The 19452-nt window shown below is 37.8% G+C and overlaps 2 protein-coding genes across 5 annotated transcripts in view; both read left to right on the top strand.

The window, feature by feature from the left end:
- Nucleotides 1-8689: 8689 nt before the first annotated feature.
- park7 (parkinson protein 7) lies at nucleotides 8690-12855 on the top strand. The gene is made up of 6 exons (XM_062986522.1): nucleotides 8690-8822; nucleotides 9671-9772; nucleotides 10430-10489; nucleotides 10847-10916; nucleotides 12193-12279; nucleotides 12530-12855. Exons 1-6 carry the CDS (start codon nucleotides 8733-8735, stop codon nucleotides 12688-12690), a joined length of 570 nt encoding a protein of 189 aa, XP_062842592.1. The 5' UTR covers nucleotides 8690-8732; the 3' UTR covers nucleotides 12691-12855.
- An 865-nt stretch (nucleotides 12856-13720) lies between these two features.
- Nucleotides 13721-19452, top strand: part of kcnab2a (potassium voltage-gated channel subfamily A regulatory beta subunit 2a) — a 56439-nt gene continuing 50707 nt past the window's right edge. For 2 of the 4 annotated variants that reach the window (XM_062987032.1, XM_062987029.1), the window contains exon 1: nucleotides 18789-19069. The gene's annotated coding sequence lies outside the window, so the exon portion shown is untranslated. Of the gene's footprint in view, nucleotides 13806-14140; nucleotides 14195-18788; nucleotides 19070-19452 lie in introns of those variants that run through there. The other 2 variants (XM_062987030.1, XM_062987031.1) reach the window with 2 other exon arrangements.

Here is a 19452-nt window from a genome sequence, read left to right as displayed (position 1 = left end):
TCATTTATTTGGACTTTGGTGCTGCATTTAAAGAAATAAGAACTTCAGTACACCAAACTTGTTTGTCTTTTTACTTTCCATCACTTGTTGTTATTTTTTACCCAGAGGTTTTGCCTGTACCACAAGGGCCATGTTATGAATTTTATTAAATTCTTAAATCAATATTTATTACAGTATTAACACATTATGCAGCAGTATTATGCAGCAATATGCTAATACATTGTAGGTGACAAGGAGTGAGTCTTAGAACTTAAGGTAATTATAAAAGGATTGGATGTTCTGGTAAGGCCCGGCTTGAGCAGGTTCAACGCTAACAGAGATCGAGCGCATTTTCTCTCATTACTGCCCCATATGGGAAACCCAGCTGGAGTCCGAATTGAAGTAGAGGAGACGGGAGGAATCGATTTCATTTGCAGTCGGAGCATCTGAGATGCTGCGTGTATGAAACATAAAGTCTCATTTGAAGACCCTTGCTAGGCCTGTGGAATAAAAATGTATGTGTGTTATGGTTATTTTCATCCAACAGAACAATAAGGAAACTGCAAAGTGCAGCAACTTTGGAAAAAGTGACAACTTTGAGAACTTCTAAAACATCTAACAGAAAATGTTGGAACATTAGAATCTGTAATACGTTCAACAGGTTTTTACAGGGTTATGGTATGAAATCTTTTTGTTTATACATATCTATATAAGTCAAACAACTACTTTGCCCATTTGAATTAACTATATAAACTGAAAGTAAATAAGTGTAAAAATCACAAAACTGTGGTTAAATACTTGATTTTACATCCAGTGTGGAAAGTGCAAGATTTCATAAGTAAGAGTTTGTGGACATGAGATATTACACATTTTGCAGATGATACATGTTTTTGACTGTGTAACATGACTGTGTGACCGTTCCCAGGATGGAGTGGAGTAAGCAGCTGTATCTTCATCACACTTCTGTGCTTTCATGTCAACATTCTGTGCCAGTACATTGTTTTCCCACGTATGTAGGATAGTAGTGGAAGCTGTGCCATGTCATGGATAAATCATTCTTTTGTATTATGTACTAAAAGTAACTTAAGTATGGGTGGTGTGGGAATGGCTGCTTATGTCAGAGCCATCATAAAAATACAGCATCACAAAAACAAAAAAATTATCTTACAGTCAGGCGACTGTGTCCAAATGATGTAAGAAAACATTAACATCCACCTTAGATAATTCTGGAATTCATTCTGTTCCTATTGGTGCTTAATTGGTGCTTAGGAAAGTAGTTTATGTGCTGTTCATACCAAGTTTTATTGGTGGTAAACTGATATAAAAGCTTAAAATCTTAAAAATTCTTAAGAATAAATGAATAAAGAATATAACTGCATTCTAGTATTTAGGATAGAGTAGCATGCTACCAATTTTGAAGGGGCCCCATGTTTTGATTTAGTTTCACTCTCTCTGGGGGAATAGGGTCTAGGTCTTGGAGAGGGACTGTGGCACCGTTACGGAGCTTAAGTCTCAATCCACACTAATAAAAACCAAGGAAATCAAACAGGTCTTGTGTTAGCAGCCCTGGGAGCTACCAGATTTGGGCAATGGAGTGTCTGGATCAGCATAGAGCTGAAGTGAACATGTAAGCATTCAGGAATGTTTACTGAGGAAAACAATACGACAAAATCTGTTGGGTCAAAAATATACATACAGCAAACCCTGTCCCTCAGTTCTATCTTAATTAGCTCATTTAAAAGCCGTTTATATGCTTTTGGCACTATTCTGGTTGAGTCTTTGATTACTTTACTTGGCAAAATTGGAAAACTACAATTACATTTGTTGTGTTTCTTGGCCACATGCCTGACTTTTAAGTATCTTTGGACCTTTATTATAAATGAGAACGGGTTTGTGTTTCTTTTGCAATCCCACATAGTGTAAGATAAGATTTTTAAAAATCTGAGTATTTATTTACTGTTCAGCTACTATTGGTATTTGGCACAGTCAGATTTTTTTGCCCCCATTAACCTCTCAGTGTGAAATGAATGAGACCATTTAAAAGACCTGTGCTTCTTTCACTGTGCGAACTAAAACAAACAGCAACATTTTTGGTTGTGAGAGGAACATTATGCATTAGAGCACCCGCACACACTTGGCTTTACTTCTCTTGCTGTTGTCACTTTGGGTTACGCGACAAGGAAAGTACTTTTAGACCAGCTACAGTGGAGCTTCTCCTCTCTTCATTGCATATGAAGTAAAGACAAAACTCAGCTTGGGCTGCCAATAGACTTCAACATTCAAATGCAGGTAAACTGGGGACCTCATAATCACCTACACTCTCAAAATATCGTGCTAAACTGTAACAATGCATATTTTGTAGCTTATTTTGACACATACCATCCAAGACCAATACGAGACCAAAACTTTTAAGGGTCAAACACCAAGAGAAAACAGTGCAAGAAGTTTGCTGTTCATAATCCACTGTATACACAGGAACACTACAGAGGAACATCTGCACTAACATGGTGAAAAAATGGCAGCCAGGTTCCTTTCTGTGTGGGTGCCCAGGTTTCCTCCCACAAGTCCAGATATATGCAGTCAGGCTAACTGGAATGCACCCTGATCGATGTAAAGCAGCTACAATTTTTAATTACTATTACTTGCTTATGGTTAAACTTGTTGCAGGTTAGTTATTTTGTAATGCTGCCACCTACAGATCACACTTGGCTATGGATTATTGTTGAGTTTAATTACTGCAGACTTTCAGACTTCCTGTCAAATTAATTAAACTTAAAGATTCGATTTGTTTAATTGTTATTTTATTAGAATTCATTGATTAGGCTAACAGACATGCGATCCCAAACATGAAAGCACAATAACTCATGACAGGTTTCTAGAAAAGAAGATAGATGTGTCTCCATGGTCAAGCCAATCTCCTGACTGTGTATTCTTTCAGTATATCAGTTGTTTCTTTGTGTTCTTCATTTAAAAACAAACTCTTTTCAGCATCACAAGCTTTAAATTAGATTTGCCCAGCCAGTGTGAAATATCACCACAACAAATACAGTAAAGCACCCCTACATTTAATACCATCCACTATCCTATGAAGGGAAAAGAATGCAAGATTTTATTCCATTTTATAACCACGAAGGCCAGACAAACAAACTCTTACATGGGTGTACCATTGATTTCACATTCACCCATCCAGATTTAAAGGGACTAGTCTACTGCTCATGAATCTTTAAACCTGTGTGCAACTCTTAGTCTCTCAAATAGCTTTTGTATCTGGAAACTGGTGAGATTATTCACTCAACAGGATCTCTGTCTTTCTTTCATCTTCAGACATACTGATACTCTGCTACATAGGAAATATGACAGAAAGTCTGACTGACTCCTGTATGGATTTGTGCTGAACCAGTGTTGGTTTGTAATACAGCTCAGCAGTCCAAAGACAGTATAAAGAAAGGTTTGCTACAGCATGTCTGAATGACCACAAACTATAGTCTTCTGTTAGGTTACCAACAGTTAGATATGTAAATATATAAAAAGTCTAAAAGTAAAAAAAAAAAAAAACGCAATTAGGTTGACAAGTTATAATATAAAATATTGCAGTACAAATGGATTCAGAAATCACTGCTTATACTGTATAAGCTACTGGTAAACTAATAATAATAATACATTATACATAAAGCAGTGGTCTCTTCCCAATGTCAGAAAGAAACACAGACCGTGAACTGATTCTAAACGAATGAATCTGAATGATTTTGAAACTCATTTGTCTGGTTTTTGTAATCCAAGAATCGAATTGAAATTGAATTAAAATCCACAGTCAAGCAAGCTTTTTAAGTTGCCATTGGACAAGGAAGTTGGAACAAAATGGAAAACAGAAAGCAGTGATTTCTGAATCCAGTTGTGCTGCATTTAAATATAACTGCACAAACTTACATATACAATATTTGATATCATTACTCGTCGACCTGTTGGCATCAGTTTAGGACTTGGAACAATGTGAAATGTAAAATAAATACAGCTAATGCAATCATGTCTGGGTATAAGAAAAACATCTAGAAAAGGCCTAGTCAAAAAGGAAGAGTTAAAGCTCACCACTTTGCCAAAATTAACATCAGTGAATTCAACAGTCTAATATGAGTGTTGTTCATCTGAGTCGAAACATAATTTCTGACCTAAAGATAAAATGGCTCATCCAGAATGTTAACAGCATAAAATTGAGTTTTAGTGCCCATGACAAAGTTCAGGAGTAACACATGCTACCTTCTAAACTACCTCTTTTTTAAAGCATACTTATTTTTACATGAAAAAATATGCACATGATGCCTACAGATTAATATTGGTATAGATTTAAGTTCAGGTGCAGCAGAAACAGGAACACTGGAGGAAACCAATGTAGCAGTATCAATAAAAAGATGCAGCAGAAAGGCTGTTAAAAGTGAATGGTTCTCTTAGGGTAAGTTTAGTAATTAGAAAAATTTTACGTAAAAGATTACGTAAACCGATTTAGTTTAATATTGACTAATATTATTAACATTTATAGGAATGCTGCAAATATTTTTACCAGTTTTTATGCATTAAGCTTTTTTAGATATAAAGACTGATAAATGTCAGAGACCCATTGTATTGGAAGTGTGGGTATATTTAAATATCTGATTACAGTTTAAGTTCTATAACTTTAAAATCTTCTCTTTTTATTTTTGTTCTTCTACTTTTACTCTGAGTAAATGTCTTTTCCTGAAGAAATAAAAAGAGTTTACAGAAGGCTGATCCTCTGCACATTTATGTCATCCACACTACTTGGCCTGTTATATGCATGAATAATTGATTATAGAAGTAGCATGGCCACTGTTCAATCCTGATGGTCCTGCTGAAATGTCAACTCACTGATGTACAGTGATGCTCAGATATTAAAGGAACGAGCGCTCAAAGGCTTTCATTTGTGGATCCTGCTCTCCCACTGAGTGCTAGAAGAGAGAAGTGTTTGTCTCTGTTTTTCCTCTTTTTTCATTACAGATGCTTGGATCACACATACAGGGCTTATCTGCACAGGACACCAGACCTGCTTCTATCAGAGCATTGAAAATTTACAATCGGTGCAGCTGCATCACGTTTAGCTTTAAAGTGGAAATTACAAAATTGGGGGGTGGGTTTAGGAAAAAGATATAATGAAGATTTTGGGATATCTGTGAATTTAAATATGACAACAAATATTCACCCCTGGGCTAAAAAGTTTTCTCTGAGTGATAAGAATTTTTGAAGTGTTGCTGTGTGGAAAAAGTGCAAAACTGCATAAAAACATTAATACTGAACAAAGAAACTAAACAAATAGACTTTTAAACATTGCATCAGTGCTGGTCAAATGGGGCTCTGAAATAAACAACACAAACGTACATATATTTTAGATAGGTGACAAATTATTTTAAGGACAAACTATTCTCAGACCTGACAAGAAGCTACTAAGTGTTATTTACAATTATTTAGTAACCTTCTTATCCCTGATGAACTGGGGCGTTGCCATCCTAGAAAAGACAGCTCCCATGAAGACAGGATTGCTCCATCATATTAATCAGGTGTTGTTAGGCAGAATAACATAGTACTGATTTGCAATGACTCTTTTCTTTAAGAACACAAGTAAACTCAAATCACTTTGTCTTAAAATGCTTCCACAACATCCTGGAAACTCATTACTGTAGGGTCAAGCATTATGGTATGTATTATTCTCTCAAAAGAGTCATCCTTCAATATCTACATATCATATCCTTCTGAGCTGATACCTAAATGACTTTCAGGCGATAGAAGACCTTGTCCTAGCTGGTTTGGTAAGTGTTGTTCACATTTAAATAAAAAATTTGGACTGAAAAGTTAAATCTTTGCAGATTTAGGTCATATTTATTTGCAGCCATATATGATTTTTGGTCCCCACTGTATGTAAACATTTTTAAAACATATACTAGGCATTGTGGTCTACGCATGGCTTGGTAAAAGCCTGGCAGTCTAATAGGATTGCACTGTTATTTCCTCAAGTGACTTTTAAAAAGCATAGCAATGCTGATCTCTGCCCCATGTAATCCAGTGTGAATGAACATGTAAATTTAGCCAAGTATTAACAGAAAAAGTCTAATCCATCCTCTTATAGCATCAAGACTAGCATGTGAACACTCACTAGCGTGACCGAGGTAAAAGACAAACAGATTTTTGGAGAGAAGAATCTTCACATAGACGGACTGTGGCCTGTGGTGGAGAGGGCACTGATAGTCTCCATATGTGTACAGGCCTGGCTTCCTACAGTAAATTACGTTAGCCCGAGCACAACGAAAGCCAACCAGGAGCCAGCATGTTACAAGGTCTGAGACAGCTAGTGTGTGATAAAGGGCCTATGTGTGGGAGAACGGGATGTTAGGATTGGTCACACTATTTGTCTAAGGACAATGTAAGAAGCAGCTGCATATCTCACCTGCCTTATGCCATACATCGCTGTCCATCAGTGCTGCAGTGTACATCAAACACGAGCATACGCCAACTGACAAGCTGGCAAGTAAAACTATGTTCGTCTGCACTTTTGAGATTTTTTTTTTATATCCAGTCCTGATAAACCCACACCAAGCCAACACTGAAGAAGCAGCACAAACCAATACCAATTTCTGATTATTCACCTTACTGTAAATGCTGCACTTAAACACACTAAAAAGACCTGGCATGCACACTTAGCCAAGTATGTTGAAAGCCAAGAAATTTGGTTTTGGCCGTTGGTGTCTGTTTAATATTTTGTGCAATATACAGAAAATACACAATGTATGATGTATTCAGTGACTTCTGTGTACAACTGGATCAACAGCTTCTGTGACAGAACTAAATTCTTCATTTTTTCATCCTCTGTTGGGCCTTTTTGAGGATTGAGTTGATGTTGGTCTTCCACTCCAGGTGTTGCAAGTGGTAGTGCACAGATACTTGAAGCAGTGCTGACAAATGAATGGGTAACAAATAAAAAAATCTAACATAAATGCAGATGCTATTTACTGTAATTTTCTATGACTAATGTATCATACACCAATCTAACTGCCTGACCTCATCTGTAAGGGTGTTTGATGGCTCTGGTATGCTGTGCAGGGCATTTTACCACTTGTTCCTTGGTTTCTCATGTTTTCTGGTAAATCATAGAATCCATAATGCCATACATCCCAATCAATGTAATATTCTTAAACTATTTTTTCTTGTAAACCAAATATGCTTTAGCAATTTTGGAGTGTGTGCTGCACCTTTGAGAATATTCTGTTAGGATAGCAGGCTGTATTTCGCCCCTGAAAAATAATGTTTGTTCTCATGTTTACACCGTTTCATATTCACATCACTGGTAACAGGATTACTTAGTGACAAACAAGAATTTGTGGAATTCCCTAACTCCATGTATCTGTTGGTTGCCTTTTTTTAAAAAGATTCAGTATTAAAGAATCCCCAGTGGTTAGATTCCAGAAGCCCCTCAGGTTCAAGAAGAAACCTCTGTGTTGCACTAGATAAAGCTGACTCTGCAGAGCGTCTGGCAACCACTGGGTCACAGAGGAGGGTGCCAAGAATTTATTCTTTAAATAAAAGTCTCTAATGAAACATGCCTTATGGTGCCACTATGGATTTTGACCTTTAGGGCTTCACCAAACCAGCCAAAGCCTGCACCCCCTGGACCTACCCAAACAGCAACATGCTGCTTCCTGGAGTCTAGCAACTGTTACAGCTGTGGACCTACCAAAATCACTGTGTGCATATTACAATACTGAACCATATATCATCACAGCGACCACAAACAAAAGTCATTGTATTTAGTCTGTTTGTCATGTTCTCTCTATGTCCAAGGGTACTGCCGCCCCGACCTCCCAAAAGCATTCACAAGGTGGAGTAGCTGCTTACAATTCCCACAAGGTGTAAGAAAATGAGTTAAATGTCTCTCTCTCTCTCTCTCTCTCTCTCTCTCTCTCTCTCTCTCTCTCTCTCTCTCTCTCATATACAGTATACTATAATAGTTAACATAGAAATATAGGCATATAGGTACTTATCAACAAGTTTATATAAAACAAAACTTGCAACTACTTTTGTGGGTCTTTTCTGGTCTGGGGTATTTGCAAATGTCGTTCGTGTGTTTATGGAAACTATATATCATAGCCAACACTGCACTCTGGTGGTGGCAGACATTACAGTTCATACCAATTTCTGTTAGACAGGTACCACGAGTTCATAAATCACTCCAAGGGTTACTGGTAAAAAAAACAACTGGATTTTTAAATAAAAAATAAATAAATAAATAAATAAATAATGGGTAATGAACGTAAAATAATAGCTTTCTATTTTGAAGAAACTTCTGGCCGCCAAACATGAATAACAAACAGGTAAGTGAGTGAGTGAGTGAAATCCGCACATCAAAAATGTTGAAATACAGCAAAATATTAAAATGATTACGGTAAGAATAGTTGTTTTGTGTATATTATATGCTTTATGTTCTGTCGCATAGATACAGACTTAAAATAAATTAAAATAACTGAATGACTTTTGTTTTGTAAACAGTCTTCTCTTAGTGGGTAAATACAAAATGCATTCATTATGTCTACATTAGTGCACTAGCGTACCTATAAAGTAATATATCATACACCCTTTCTAGTGTACTTTAAATTTCCTATTTAGCTATTTGGTATTTGTCCCTTGCTATAGCCGTAATAGCTCACTTGCTCTTGTACTTTGCACATGTCCTGTCTCTGGTAGTTTAGTAGTAAGTCATGGCTGCTAAGCGAGCATTAGTGATTTTATCGAAGGGAGCGGAGGAGATGGAGACAGTTATACCGGTGGATGTGATGCGCAGAGCCGGGGTTTGTAAATAAACATAATCTAGTTTAGCTTGCTGGCTATTGCTTTGCAAATTGCTGCAGATGTGCTAGCACTAGTAGCTAACCACTAACCCAGACAGCTGAAATTCAAAGGTGCTCAAAAGTTCTACTGCAGTCATAATCAAAACATTAACTTCTTACGATATTTCGTACATTTAGTGCTGTATCCAGGGTACCATTCTTGCCTAGTGTCGTGGCAGAGCAATAATAACGATCTTGCAAAGCCAAAGCAGCTTTGGCAGAACATATCTGATCCACTGTCAGCAGCGCGTTTACTTAATAAAGCTGCATGCAATAAAAATCTTTTTACTAAATGATCATTCGAGACACACATGTTAACATATAATGTGTACTCAAGTGGATTGTCAGAACTGCTTTTCACTCATGTAGGCATTGGCAGTAGACTTCAGGCTCTCAGATACTTTATCTAAATGTCAAAGTGTTAGAAAGTGCTGCCAGAAAGAGACACATACTGGCACAGTCACTGTTGGATTATATCAGACTGGTATTCAAGACTAAACTATCTAAATTAGGTACAGAATTTACACATGATTAGTCTGCTTGCCCAGAGCAGATAGTGCTGCCAAATTCTTCTAAGTTCCTAGTTTAACCCTTTTTGATGCATTGTATTGGTCTGGTCTGGTCTGGTCTATTTAAAGTTCTATTTTTGCTGTGGTCAACCATAAAAGGACACAATATGAAATGTTAAGTGCAGTGTTATTTTCCATACCAGTATGATTTCCAAAATTAATGCAGCAGAAAATAAATAATCATCTGTAAAATGCTTTATTCAGCTCCTTTAACTCTGCTTAAGATTTTCTGTGTAACAGATTGCAGTTACTGTAGCTGGACTGACGGGCAAAGAGCCAGTTCAGTGCAGCCGTGATGTCCTCATCTGTCCAGATTCAAGCCTGGAGGAGGCAACCAAAAAGGTCAGTTTTTTGAACGTCAGTTGTATTCTGTCTTAATTGATTTTCCTTGTATTTCATTAGGGTGGCACGTGCCACAGCACGCACTGTGAGTGTTCAGTTACTGCATTTGGATACTCTCTGTAACGAGTTTGGCATGTGCTTTCTGTAAATATGTGGGTTTCCTTTAGATACCAAATTCGAATGGGTTTCTTGTTTTGTACTTTGCATCTGGAGATTGGAGGTCTTTAGCCAGGGTCCCTTCTGTGTGGGTTTCCTCCTGGTGCTCCGATTTTTTTTCCACAAGACCAAATGACATGCAGTCAGCCCGGTTGGAGCTGATAAATTATCCTCGGTGCGTGTGTGCGCGCGTGTGCGCGCGTGTGCGCCTGCCCTGTGATAAATGGTCAAATCAGACAATGAATGAATATAAGGAAGAATCTGGAGGTTGGTGAATGTATGAAGTGCTGTCTCCTGCTACTGGAGATCTACTGACACTTCAGGATATTTTTATTTTTATTTAATGTAGCTGTACCTGTTTCAAATACTCTATAAGTATCAGCTTGTTTTTATACACCCAACAGTAAATGTACAGTAGTTGATTTTCTTATGCTTCACTCACTGTTCATCTCTAAATTGACTTTTGACTGAGGTAATAGCATACCAATAATTATGTTTTAGGGTCCGTATGATGTTGTCATGTTACCTGGAGGAGCTCTTGGTGCGCAGAACCTGTCTGAGGTAAGAAATAATTAGATGCTATTAAATAGGCACCTGTATATTGAAGTAAATCTTTAAAAGCTTTAAATGACATTTAAATACATGCAAATGAGCAAGTAAATGAAGAAAACTTTTTTGAGTTTGCATAAGATTTTAGGGCAGATGTTCACCTTTCAACAAGAAAATTGCTATGAAATCTTAGGCACTGTTTGCATAATGCATGATTTTTCTTCTATGTATTTTATTAGCATTTGTTTAAAAACCTGGGCTGTGTACTAATGTCAACAATACTGCAAATATTCTCAGGGGATGCTCAGAATGCTAATGCTGTTTCAGTGCTTGTTTATTCAGTGTGGTGATAGCGTCGTCTTTTTGTAGTCTCCTGCTGTGAAGGAGGTGTTAAAGGAGCAGGAGGGCAGGAAGGGTTTGATCGCTGCCATCTGTGCAGGTACCGTTCAATCCGCCATGTACCACATACAAATTAACCTTCCCTGAAATACAGTGATGATAAATGTATCATATACCTAGTACATAATGTGCACGTTAAGCATAGATGTGCTATGCATGCAGATTCTGTACTGTGCATGCAGTGGTGATGTAAATTTCAAAGCCAGCTTAATCTTAGTTTAATGCTCGGGTTTGAAGCATGTAACCTGGTATTTGGATTTCTTTCAGATTTCTACAACTGAACTTTCATGAAAAACTGCACGTGCCAGACTCTAAGTCCTTACATAAAATGCACTTATTATGGTGCTAAATTGGCTTGTTGAAACTCCAATGGTGTTATTTCTGTGCTCTGCTTCTGAGATGTAATTCTTTGCATTGCCTCAGTTAACATCAAGTTCTAAGCAGGGCAGCATTTTGTGCTATTTTTAATTACCTCAATGTTTAACATTTAATAGTACATTAATAAGTTATGTCAATGGCACTGAAAGGACATTGTGAATGAGGCCAATGTGCCCAAGCACCAGTGCAGATTGTAAAACGTGTCCTAGAAAATTCCTCAGGCTCCCACAGGATTCTTTAATGAGTGAGCCTTCGGCGTTCCTTCACCCGGCCGAGCTTATTTTAAAGCATGTGCTCAGGAGTACTGTATTAAACTGCCAAAGAAACAGGCCGAAGCTGTTCAGCTGTGAAGGTCATTAGCTAAACTGTCACATCTCTACATCACATTTTCATCATCCATTCTAAACGTTGGTGATTTTGTAGTCCATGACCTTTGTGAGAGTGCATGATACTGCTGAGCTGAATCTTTTATCATCTTTTGCTCATGTATGTATAGTTTAAGTGGCCTGGCAGAGAAACTATTATTAAAGCCACCAAGGGTACAGAATCAATACTTAGAGCCATTTGTTGTTGTTTTTTTTAGTAATGTTTTGGATGAGCTCAGTGCAGAGTCAGTGTACTGGCAGCAGTAATCTGAAAACAAAGAGCTTTTCTAAATATGGTCCAAAGTGCTGGACAGAAACTAAATATGGAGGCCGTTTCAGATAAAGCTATTGATTTTTACTGATTCTCATGTTCTGTTAACCTCGAAGGTGACTTTTGTCTCTGCACATTCTGAATAATTTATTTGCAGGGGTTATTTTTTCAGAACTGTAGTACAGTAAGCTCTAGAACTATCTGCATCTTTGGTTAGGATGAGCAATTAAAATAAAAAAATTAACATTTCACGACCTTATTACATCTGGGACTGAACTAAATTTAATTCTTTTGGGGTTTAGGACCCACTGCACTGTTGACTCATGGGATTGCCTATGGCAGCACAGTCACAACTCACCCAGGTGCCAGGGACAAGATGATGAATGGAGGTAATACACATGCATTTAAGCTCAACATGACAGTTACCTGCAAACAAATGAAGATAATTTAACAAGTTGTTATTTTGTAATTCGGTGTGTATTTCTGGGACTTAATGAAATATCTTGGTTACTTTGTTGTTGTACTTCACACTATAAGTGCCAGTCATGTAACCAGCTGTATGGTTGTCACAGCAAGAGAACAAACTTATGTTATCTGTAATACATAATAATTTTTAAAATGATGTTGCTGTTGTTTCAGGTCACTACAAGTACTCAGAGGCTCGGGTTCAGAAGGATGGTCATCTAATCACAAGCCGAGGTCCTGGCACCAGCTTTGAGTTTGCTTTGGCAATAGTGGAGGAGCTGATGGGTGCTGAGGTGGCTGCCCAGGTCAAAGCACCACTGATCCTGAAAGATTAATTATAAAGCTCTTAATAACTGAAGAACTCTTCTCTTAAAATGCATCCATTAAATGAAGCAACAAAATGCACTTATCTACCGGTCATCGAGATTTCTCTCAGCCACTGTATACTTTTCTCAAAGTAATGCACCTAACAAATAAAATCTTCGATCTATTAGTGTTAAGCACTAGATGGTTTATTCTATTTTGTTCAAAAACAGAAATGCTTTAAAGTTTTTATATACCCTTTATACACTCGGCGAGCACTTTGAGATCCAACCAGTGGATTCAGAAAGTATTCAGAGCACGACATTTTGCAAATTTTTTCGTAGACTTGATATTGAATTGATATAATTACAATTTTATGCACATTCTAAACACATGCATTGCACACACTGCATTAAACAGCTTATACATCCCCCCATATCTCCTGAACATTTCTTTTTTATTAGCAATATTATTTTTTGTTACAGAATAGAAGAATGCCTTTATTTGTCAGATATACATATACAGACGTACAGAACAACGAAATTCTTTCTTCATGTATCCCAGCTTGTTTGGGAGCTGGGGTCAGAGCACAGGGTCAGCCATCGTATGGCGTCCCTGGAGCAGAGAGGGTTAAGGGCCTTGCTTGAGGGCCCAACAGTGGCTGCATGGTAGAGCTGGGATTCGAAGCTCTACCCACTAGGCTACCACTGTCCCAAATTATTACCACGGTTTGTGTTATTATCAATTGTTTTGTACTATTTATGCAATATTTGTTATGAAAGTGCATTATTTAAACTGTATGTTAGCCTAGGAAAGACGTTTACGCTTAAAATGCCCTAGAAGTTGACAAATGTCTGTTGCGTCCACAAATCCGAACACCTTGTTCACTATGTAGTGCACAGCTTGTGATTCTGGACACAGCCGAGACTGAGGCTTCCCGGAGACGTTTATAGTGACAGGCAGTCACGAGAGCCAATGAAACGCGGTCATTGTGACGCGGTTTTGTTCTACCAATCAGAACGCTTCTGAATAATGTCACTGTGGCGCGCGCGTGAAGCGGTAAAATCGCTCGGTGTGCTCGAGACATCTTCAGGATTAACGGTTTTCTGTGAGGAACCTGGCTGCATGTCGGTTATTACGACCTAAAGTAAGTGTTTGTATTGATTTTTAGAGTATTTTATGTTTATTTTCTTATTAAAATTCGTTGAAGATACATTTCATTTGTTTAAATACTAGTCACGACCGTTTTTGTGTGAAGAGCCGTTCTCTTAGCGGTGACTAACCTCAGGTAACTAAGTAACCACACAGCAGTTTTAGTCAGACTAGATATTAACAGTTTTATATATTTCAGTTTTTCAAAAGCCAGAGTAAAAGTTTTGTGTTGTAACGTTTTGTACATGTGAGAAACGTAGCAGTATGTGAAGTACAGACACCAGCATCCTGCAAGACTGTAAAATGATGTTTCTTACATTCAGTTTTATGATCTGTTATAGCTGGCGTGTGAATGTTTGCATTTCAGGAGAAAAGTAGAATGAGGTCGGTTCTATAATGATTCTATTAAGACAATTTAAATTACATGCATTTAACTTTGAAAATCGAGCGTTTTCTGTGATTTGTGTACAGCAGCATTTCCAGATAACTATATTGTTAATACCTAAGGTTACTGTGTTCCATACAATTAGAATTTAGCATAGACTTTGAATTGTATGAAAGACTAACACCCCTAAGTGTTGCACCACACATATTCTAAGCATCCTCAATCAAGAGTGTAGGGGACAGTGAACTGGACTGTTGACTGCCAAAGCCATAACAGAACCCTTATTCTTTTTCTTACTCAAAGCTTATATTTGTATTATTATGTATTATTATGGCTAAGGACAAATTGCTGACTGAATTAGAACACTAAATATATTGGCTAGTTACAGTACATACAGTTTATTTACTTATACTTTTAAAATATGTGGTTTAAAAACTTTGGCAGTTCTCTCTCAGAAAAATAAAAAAATTGGTTTAAGCTGGTGGTTAGATTTAAACCTATTCTATTCTGTGAACACAGACTGTGTGTAGAACAGGAAGGTAAGTGCAAATGCAAGAACAGTCACATTGCATCACCATTTCTCCATGACTCACATTTTTCTGCTGCTTTATTCTGCCACAGGCTTCTGTACATGTACAAACAGGAAAAGCTCTGTGTTACTTTTTTTCTCTCAGTTTGTCACTATATTTGCACTTATGTACGTGTCTGATTTAAAGCAATTTAAGTGAAAGGACCTTGATAGGTTTTCTATTCAGAATCTGTCCTAATGTGCCATTACTTCAACCTAAAATTGCTGAAAATTTTTCAGATTGTATAGAACCGAAACTGTTAAATATGGGTAGGTCTTATATTCAAGAGGGCAAATGCTAACCAGAAAGGCTGCCCACTTACGCCACATTTACATGATTGAAACACAGCAATATGGGCCTATTTTGACACTTAGTTAGTCAAAAGTTTACATACACTTGTAAGCTGCATGTATGTCATGACAATCTTTGGACTTTTTAGAATTTTTTTGGATTTTTTTTTAGGGTAATCATTACGATCTGGACAAATTTTCATCTCACTAATTGATTTGTATTTCTCCCCCTGACGTGACACAGATCACTATTTCAAGTTTTTTTTTTATATAAGTGCAACCAAACTAGCTCTATTTATGTGAGCACAGACAGCACAGGTTAAAAGCTACAAGTATTATAATCAATAACAATGAACTGAGAGGCCATGTTACATTAGACTAAACATAAATCAAATGTTATTTTTGGCCTAGCATATTATTATAAACACTTAATAAACCTTAAGCATTTTATCATTAAACATATTTTGGATCATTTATGACATTCATGTCCCTTGAAAGTTGAAAGTCCCTTGAAACATTTCACTTCAACAGTACCTAAAGAGAAATATTTATTTTTCATTTGCAATAAATCTTGAACTAAGCAATTTTTGTTTTAAATTTTGTCCCTGTCATTCCTAAACCACCATTTTTGTTTTTCATAAGCAAATACATTAGAGGGGTGGGTCTGGTTTTAAATTAACCTCCTGTGTAGTTAAACAAAATAACACTGATGCTCTGTCTATTAAACAATTCAGAAATTATTCATGAGAAATGAACAGACTAACTGCCCTAGAGCCTTTTAGTAAGTAACATCCACAACATGTCAAACCTTAAGGAAGATGATCTACAGCAGCAGAAAGACTGCTGCTGGTGGTGTGATATTGTGTGAACAAAATGCAAGTCATCTCAAACTGGATTCTTTCCACACAGACATGCTGGTGTTTACAGTAAATCTTTCCAATCAGAATCTATCAGCACCTCTTTGGGATGTGGTAGAACAGGGGATTTGCAGTATGCTTGAGCTGACAAATCTGCATGTCTGTGTGTGTGTGTGTGTGTGTGTGTGTGTGTGAGAGAGAGCAATTACATGTGCTGTGATATTGGATGTACTGTACATTATTGTTACCAAAGTAATTTACCAATAGAATATAGTCTAGTTGTCTAGTTTTGGAATAAGACATGTAGTCAGTATCTTTTATGTAGCAGCCTTTTATGGTAATAATGCTGTGCTATGTAGAGTGGCCTAAATGCAGCTTGCTCTTCTAATATTGGAAACGTGCTGATGTACTTCCAAGTTGTAAAATTTGTGCATGTCTGTGTATGTTGGGGGAATACCAGGGGGCACAATAGTTTATAATAATTGGATCATTGTTTTTTAATGCACCAATAGTGTTCAGGCATGTGGAATGTTAAACCGTAGTCTGTGTCAGTGCCAGAGGTTTGATAATGGGGCTAATAATACTCCTGCTTTTTATAGCACCTGTGGGCCACGGAGGTACTGCAGAAGGGCAGTCAGTATTTTTAATTGTAATAATAATTTAAAATGATGCAAAAACATAGTAATATAGTAACATCTGTATCGTATCACAGCCATTTTCTGCTTATGTGTTGATATATGAAAGCTATAAATATGTGGACACCTACAAATCCAATCCATATTGTTGATTGTTAAAAATGTTAGTCACTGGTTGACAGATATCCATCTGCAAGCTTATAGAAACTAGAAATTGTCTAGAATTTAATGACCTGTCTTGTTGAAAAGGTAGACAAATAGACATCATATGACAGTTCTGCACTCTTCAGTGATTCTGTTGCAATTGCTTGATAATGGATGTTTCATAGATGTATACTTGATGTATGCACTATATGCTAGTGGATGTGAATCAATAGACACATCACTGCATTAAAAGGGTGTCTAGATATTATTTGGCCATGCAGTGCTGGCGCTGCTGTGTTTTCTTGCCTGTAAGAATATCATAAAGGCTAAGGATATGATGTAATCCTAATGTTAAAGTTCATATGGATTCCCTGCTGCAAGGGTGTGCTTAAGCAGAGATGCAGTAAGAGGGTGGCATTACAAGCAGAAGGCTGGTATGCTGTGACTGAGCTGGAAGTGAGCCAGGCACTAGACATAGTGGTGCGCAACAATGGAACTGCTGCAGTCCCTGAGGCTCTGTGCTAGCAGCACACCAATGCAATCTGTATGGAAAGTAGGCTTAACATCGCAGCATTCAATTTTCACTAGAAAAAAAGGAAATAGCAAGTAGCCATGACAGGGAAGCGGACAGGCCTATTATAGTGCTGAGTGCTGCAGTGTTGCCTTCATGAATTTTGAATCAGGTGACTATGCAGAATCTGCAAAAATCTGTGCAGAGGATCTTTTATATTTGAGAAACAAAGCATGCCTGTAGTATAGAGGTATGCAGAGCGAGCTTTTAAACAAACTGTTCACAGGCTTTCAATCGAGTTGCAATCAAGTGTGCATCTAGTAATTACAACATTGCAGTGCTTCTCACAAGGCCAACCATTCATAATTCATTCTTATAATAAAGGCTAATCGAGCATGTTTTCCAAAGACAGACAAAGAATGTACCCAAGCAATTTTCTTAATCCATGTGTTCTCTTACAGAAAAATGAAGTGATAACTCAACTTTTCATTTGTTTTGTGCTTCCAGCCCCACCCCCGATTTTTAATTCCATATTGCAATTCCTTTATTTATGTGGAGTCACTGACTGCATTGTTAGACCAGCCAGTGCTGGTTTCTAACACAGAGTTTTACCATGCTCAAAAACTCATGCAGTGCACTCACTATACATTCCTTTTCAACACCTGTGTTGGCATCTTGACCAAACACTAGAAGTTGCAGTTACAGCAGCAGGGAAGTGAAACCTCACCTTGTAGACACCCCTAATCGAAACCGTTAAGCAGCTCACAGCATCGTTTGCAACACTTAGACTTGAACTTGGGTCTCCGCAGTCTTTGGCGTATTTAGATTGCCGCACCACCCAAGCAGTAAAAGCACAGAATTTTAAATATAGCAAGAACAGGTAGAATTTGCATGAAGCCTGAACTGATAATGGGCACATGGTAATGCTTTGCATAAAATCTGGACATTGACATTAGTTCTTGGGAATTAGGTTCTTTGTCTGCCTAATACAGACCCAATGACATCTGCTGGTTTTGATGGAATATAATGCATTTTTTGGCTCTTTTGCTTTTAAAACAGCCAAATGTGTCTCTTTTTAAAATTCATATTGTTGCTGCTGTTTAAGGCGTGATAATATTTTGTTACTAAGTGTTGCATGATGAGTATAGCATAGCAAATGCTCTGGCTTAGGAGTGCATTATTAAAGTCAGTAATGAAAGTGATATTCGCAGTATTGGCCTTTGCGGTACTGGTATTGCAGAAGCCTGCAATATGCAAATAGGCTCTCTTAGCAAACTACAATTGTGTTATAGTAGTTGCATCCTGCAAACATTCAGGCAAGTCTCAAAGGATGATTTATTTATAATTTAAAAAAAGGTGGTATTTTTGTTTTAGATTTATTTTTTTAAATTTGGTATTTAAAATCATGACAACCCCCCCCCCCCCCCCCTTCCTATTTGGAGACTGTGTCTCCATATGCTGACTCCGGCTCTGACTGTGCAGAGAGGTGTGTTTGTGTGCCGTGAGGGGGGGGGGGGTTGACTGCCTTTAATGCATTTGCTGCCTGCTCTATTCCCACACACTCTCCAGACTCTCTCACCCACCGCATTCCCTCTTTTTCTCACGGCTTCCTCCGTTGCATTCTTGTCTTTCCCTCCATCTCTCTCTCTCTCTCTCCTCTCTCCTCTCGCGCCGTCTTCCCCCACCTTCTCTCGTTTACTCACGCACAGAAACACACACATAGCCTGACAGGAGAGCGCAGCGTGGAAAGACTAAACCCGTTCACCAATTCTGCCTCATTCCCTGCCACCTCTGCCGTCTTTCTTTCTGTGGCGGAAATCTGGCTGCACCGGGGCCACTCCATCATCAGGCATCAGCGAAAGACAGAGGTGGGTAGCTCCATTGCTTGATCCATCATTCCGCCTTCATTTTTGTCTGGTGGAGTGTGAATCTAACAGTGTGGGCTTTTGTGAGCACATCAGCATATGTGATTGGTCTCAGTCTCACGTTCCTCTGGTACAGCTGATGGATTGAACATATTGGGCATATCAACACCATGTTGCGGCATGTTTTTTTTCTCCTGGCTGTGTGTGTTATGCATATTTTGTATATTTAACCTACACCAGCTTTTGTAATTATCTTTGACTGATGCTTGTCAGTTGAAACTAAGCTTTTTTTATTCTGCATGCTACAACAATGCCAAGATGTTGGTCATAATGCTGCTTTTGTGCAACATAGTGCAGTATAGATAGTATATAGAATTTAGTCTTCT

Source organism: Trichomycterus rosablanca, chromosome 24 (genome assembly GCF_030014385.1).
Source record: "Trichomycterus rosablanca isolate fTriRos1 chromosome 24, fTriRos1.hap1, whole genome shotgun sequence".
In the NCBI taxonomy this organism is placed as follows: Eukaryota; Metazoa; Chordata; class Actinopteri; order Siluriformes; family Trichomycteridae; genus Trichomycterus; species Trichomycterus rosablanca.
Note: the sequence above shows the minus strand (reverse complement) of the source record. Positions and strands in the feature narration are given on the sequence as shown.

Bases quoted from the DNA above. Each gene is read 5' to 3' on its own strand.
- park7 (XM_062986522.1), top strand. From the start codon at position 8,733: ATGGCTGCTAAGCGAGCATTAGTGATTTTATCGAAGGGAGCGGAGGAG. The intron at 10,917-12,192 runs GTACCGTTCAAT...TTTGGGGTTTAG, and splicing joins GATCGCTGCCATCTGTGCAG to GACCCACTGCACTGTTGACT. The intron at 12,280-12,529 runs GTAATACACATG...CTGTTGTTTCAG, and splicing joins GGACAAGATGATGAATGGAG to GTCACTACAAGTACTCAGAG.